Source organism: Myripristis murdjan, chromosome 9 (assembly GCF_902150065.1).
Source record: "Myripristis murdjan chromosome 9, fMyrMur1.1, whole genome shotgun sequence".
NCBI lineage: Eukaryota > Metazoa > Chordata > Actinopteri > Holocentriformes > Holocentridae > Myripristis > Myripristis murdjan.
In genome coordinates, this window is record NC_043988.1 from 37,993,910 (window position 1) to 37,998,909 (window position 5,000).

Here is a 5,000-nt window from a genome sequence, read left to right on the forward strand (position 1 = left end):
TAGTGAAAAACAGGCTGGATCTGTGGGCTGCATTATCAGGACCCCACGCGGTGAAACTGAGCTGGGACAGCACTCGTCGCTCCGCCGTGACGTAAGCAGCCTACAAATACGACCTAGGTAGCGCACAGCCTTTGAACTGGGACACAGCCAGGGAGTTTAAGCAGCGGCTGACCGGGACCTCCGCCGCCTGGTCCTGGTCTTGGTCTTGGTTCTGGTTCTGGTTCTGGTCCTGGTCCTGGTCCTGGTCCTGGTTCACACCGGCGACAGGGTCGTTCTCTCCTAGTCGCTGCAGCGCGTGGCACAGGTGGGTCAGGTGACTAGTGTTCCTCGTGTCTCTGACAGTAAAGGTGTTCTTGCAGGTCATGCAGGTCACGCTCTGAGCTGTCCCTCACACTCTGACCACATGTGCGCTTCACTGTCACTTAACTGAATCTTTCAGTTTTTGTCGGAAATGCACACGTCTTTCCGTGTTGCTCTCTACCTGCACTTCATAATGACAATACATTTGAATAGCAGAAAAACCTGAAAGCACTCACTATGAGTGTAACGCTTTTAATTAATAAACTGCACAGCGTTAACGCCGAGGGCCAGTTCGCTTAATGACAGCAGGACAGAGCCATGTCCTTACAGCCGCCACACAGTCCACCTGTGCTTCAACTCCCTATTTAAAGCCAGCAGAGAGGAGACGGGAGACAGGTCAGGGGATGGGAGACAGGTCAGGAGATGGGAGACAGGTCAGGAGATGGGAGACAGGTCAGTAGACAGGTCAGGAGACGGGAGACAGGTCAGGAGACGGGAGACAGGTCAGGAGATGGGAGACAGGTCAGGAGACAGGTCAGGAGACAGGAGACAGGTCAGGAGACGGGAGACAGGTCAGGAGATGGGAGACAGGTCAGGGGATGGGCTGCTCGCTTTGTGCTACAAGTTTATCCTGTCTGGGTTCCCAGCCCGGTCCCCCAGGAGCCCCGCCCCGTCCCGCCCCGTCCCATCTGATATCAGAGACATGGCTGCAGCCATCTATTACTGGACTTGGCTATTCAACTAGCAGAATGCACGATGCTTTCTATTCTCCCTGCACCGACAGGACTGAGCCCTAATTTCGTTGCATTATTATACGTATATGATTGTGCAATGACAATAAAAATCTATCTATCTATCTATCTATCTAACTATCTATCTATCTTATATTAGAGATCAGAATCTTCCATCCTCCTGCTGTGATGTGTTTAATGACCTCACAGTGATGTGTTTAATGACCTCACAGTGATGTGTTTAATGACCTCACAGTGATGTGTTTAATGACCTCACAGTGATGTGTTTAATGACCTCACAGTGATGTGTTTAATGACCTCACAGTGATGTGTTTAATGACCTCACAGTGACGTGTTTAATGACCTCACAGTGATGTGTTTAATGACCTCACAGTGATGTGTTTAATGACCTCACAGTGATGTGTTTAATGACCTCACAGGAGCAGAAATTAAAAGGGAGCACTTGATTTGAGGAAGGCCAAACGTGGTGGAAGAACATGAATGTCATAAAATCACCAGAACTCTAAAGCAGCTCAGGAGCTCAAACCACTGGGCCAAGTCACATGACCCAGTTTAAACACCATGAACCACTTATTCACCACACACAGTATTTATTTTGTTTTTGTTTTTTTAGTATTTTGTATTGTAGTATTTAATTAATTAAGTTTATTTTCCATTACATTCATGATGTTTTCACTGCCTCCCAGTATTACACAGGATAATAAACTTGAATAAGATCTCTGAACCTAAACCTGAACCTGAACCTGAACCTGAACCTGAACCTGAATCTGAACCTGAACCTGAACCTGAACCTGAACCTGAGGTGGGTTCAATATTTGGGGAAATTAAAAAGAACGGCTCAAAATGCTGATTTCACTCTCACATGTGACGCAGTGAGAAAATAAAGTTCTGTTACTGTCTGATCTTTTCATTCATCTGTGTGTGTGTGTGTGTGTGTGTGTGTGCGTGCGTGCGTGCGTGCGTGCGTGCGTGCGTGCGTGCGTGCGTGCGTGCGTGCGTGCGTGTGTGTGTGTGTGTGTGCAGGTGTCAGCCATGTTGGGGCTGCAGCTCCCCCTGCTGGTGACGGTGCAGATCAACATGGAGCTGCTGCTGCTCACCCTGCTGGCCTTCTGGACCCGCCTGAGCCAGCTGAGCTACCCCAACGCTGTGGTGTGAGTGTGTGTGTGTGTGTGTACATGTGTGTGTGTGTGTGAGAGCCCGGCAGAGCATGTCGGAGTGCTTGACTTCAACTTAAAAGTCTCCTAACAGACAATCCCTCACATGTCTTTCCTGCGTGTCGGAGCCGTGGTCACACGCTGGCTGTGTTTGTTCCTGCAGGATCTGGTGATGGTTTGTTGACGTAGTGAACAGCTGATCTGCTGGTCAGCTGATCTGCTGGTCAGCTGATCTGTCGGTCAGCTGATTTGACTCCTTCAGGCTCTGCATCACGGCTTCAACAGTGAGAGCCATGTAGACTCAAGCACGACACTTCTCTGCTTATTCCATGTTTTTTTTTTGTTTGTTTGTTTTTTTTAATCTAAGCACTCCTCAGTTCAGCTTAACACACTGCACCTTCAGCATTCACAGAGCTGTGTGTGTGTGTGTGTGTGTGTGTGTGTGTGTGTGTGTGTGTGTGCAGGTTCGATGAGGTCTACTACGGCCAGTTTGTGTCTCTCTACATGAAGAGAGTTTTCTTCATCGATGAGAGCGGACCGCCCCTCGGTCACATGATCCTGGCCGTTGGAGGTTAGTAACCACGGCAACGAGTTCTGATGTACACACACACACACACACACACACACACACACACACACACGCTGTGTTTTGGATGGTGTTATTCTGAATCTGAAATGACACAGTGACTTGGAAGTTCATGTTTCTGTGTGTGTGTGTGTGTGTGTGTGTGTGTGTGTGTGTGTGTGTGTGTGTGTTCCAGCCTACCTCGGAGGATTTGATGGGAACTTCCTGTGGAACAGAATAGGAGCAGGTAGGAATATTTGTGTGTTTGTTTTTGTGCACAGAGTTTCGTGGCTGTGTGTGTGTGTGTGTGTGTGTGTGTGCGTGCGTGCGTGCGTGCGTGCGTGCGTGCGTGCGTGCGTGCGTGCGTGCGTGCGTGCGTGCGTGCGTGCGTGCGTGCGTGCGTGCGTGCGTGCGTGCGTGTGTGTGTGCGTGTGTGTGCGTGTGTGTGTGTGTGTGTGGAGGTTCTCAGTCCTGCAGCTCCTGGTCCTCCACACGGAGCTGACCTGAGCTCAGCTGGACTGTCTGCAGGTTCCTCAACACGTTTCTCTCCTTCAGCTCTGACAGACAGGTGGGACGTCCCAGCTGCTTCACCTGTGGGGACGTTCTCCAGGTGGCTGCCTCGTTAGTGCTCCTCCCTGCAGGGACCACCTCGTCAGTGTCGTTAGGGTCACCTGGCGGTCGTTAGGGTCACCTGGTGGTCGTTAGGGTCACCTGACTCCAGGGTGAGGGTTGGACTTCCTGTGAGGGGCTGACAGGACAGCGCTGCAGGTGGGAGACAGGTGGTGTGTGAGAGCTCCTCCTCTGCTGAGAGATGGTTCCTCCACCTGAACACAGATCGCTTCCTTCTCTCCTCTGTCCACCGTCTGTCCTCCTGTCCAGGACATGAACCTGATGCTTCTGCAAGGTGTGACTCTTTTCTTTCAGGTGCAGGTGAACTGCAGAGTCATGGCCTGAGCAGCTGGTCCTCCTGTGCTGAGTCATGTGTTTGTTCACCTTCAGTCCAGATCAGGCCAGAGCAGCAGAATCCCTGCTGGAAGCTTCAAAAACACGACCCCAGTCCAGAGCAGGCAGTGAGTCGCTCCCTGGGGGGCCTGACAGTCTCTTAACCTATAGACCTGCCTTTACATGGTTCAGAGCCCCATCAGCCCCTGAGGGTCCGCTTTTACTTCATTCCCTGTGGGCCATTTCTGACATTTGCAAATAATAGTGTCAGTTCCTTTGAAGACCTTGGTTTTTTGTATTCCACACTGCTGGTGTCAGCATTCGGCTGTTTCATACGACTGGATCTTCCTGAATCGGGCCGATATCAGCTCAGCCTTCAAAGACCCACTCTTCAAGGTTTCAGTGCTCAAAGTGGGGGCGGCTAGCCAACACTGGCAGGCCCTTCTGGAGACAGAGAGAGTGTGGCAGTCTGATAGGGCTCGGAGTGAACACACATATAAAAGCAGGTCTAGCTCCAGATGGATTTTTAAATATATTGTTAAAATACACACAAGCCTAAATCTGTCACACTTCTTTTCCAGGACAGATGGGTTTCTTGAACATTATGAGGTACACTGAATTTCATCAGCTTGTACAGTGTTGGTGTTTAGGTTCAGGATGACTTCCACAGCGTGTTCCTCAGACAGCAGGTTGCTCTTGTGTTCAGGTGTGTGTTCTGTCTCGGTGTGTTGCTGGGCTTGGTGAGAATCCTCCTGAGTTCCTCAGATTCTGGAGACTCGTTTCATTTCTTCTTCTTTTCCTTTGGTGTTCTGCTTGGATCCTGTTTTCACAAAGGTCCAGTTAGGAGTTTCACAAGCTCTCAGTGCCTCAGGTGTTTGTGCTCCATTTCTGTGGCCTGGCTGGGTGAGCGCCCTGTCTGACGGGACCTCACCCACCTGCCCCCCTCCTGCCTCAAGGTGAGCTCTTGTGTTCCCCTGGTGTCGCTGTCCCATGATGGTAAGGTTTGGAATGTCCGTGATGGTAGTTTCTTACTTCTGACATGTGGAGATCAGTCAGTGACCTCACAGGTGAAACACCTGGGCCCCCACCCCCACCCCTACCTGACCCGTCTGTCACAGCTGAATCTACCAGCAGGCCGTTCAACTGTGTGTGTGTGTGTGTGTGTGTGTTTGTGTAGAGTATCCCAGCAGTGTGTGTGTGTGTGTTTGTGTAGAGTATCCCAGCAGTGTGTGTGTGTGTGTGTGTGTGTTTCTGTGCAGAGTATCCCAGCAGTGTGTGTGTGTGTGT

At 50.7% G+C, this 5,000-nt stretch overlaps 1 protein-coding gene across 2 annotated transcripts in view; it reads left to right on the forward strand.

The window, feature by feature from the left end:
* Nucleotides 1-5,000, forward strand: part of pomt1 (protein-O-mannosyltransferase 1) — an 18,623-nt gene that overhangs the window by 1,190 nt on the left and 12,433 nt on the right. For both annotated transcript variants that reach the window (XM_030059492.1, XM_030059493.1), the window contains exons 2-4: nt 2,076-2,203; nt 2,671-2,777; nt 2,968-3,018. In XM_030059492.1, the coding sequence (XP_029915352.1) occupies nt 2,085-2,203; nt 2,671-2,777; nt 2,968-3,018 (277 nt within the window). In that variant the 5' untranslated portion in view covers nt 2,076-2,084. The remainder of the gene's footprint in view (nt 1-2,075; nt 2,204-2,670; nt 2,778-2,967; nt 3,019-5,000) is intronic.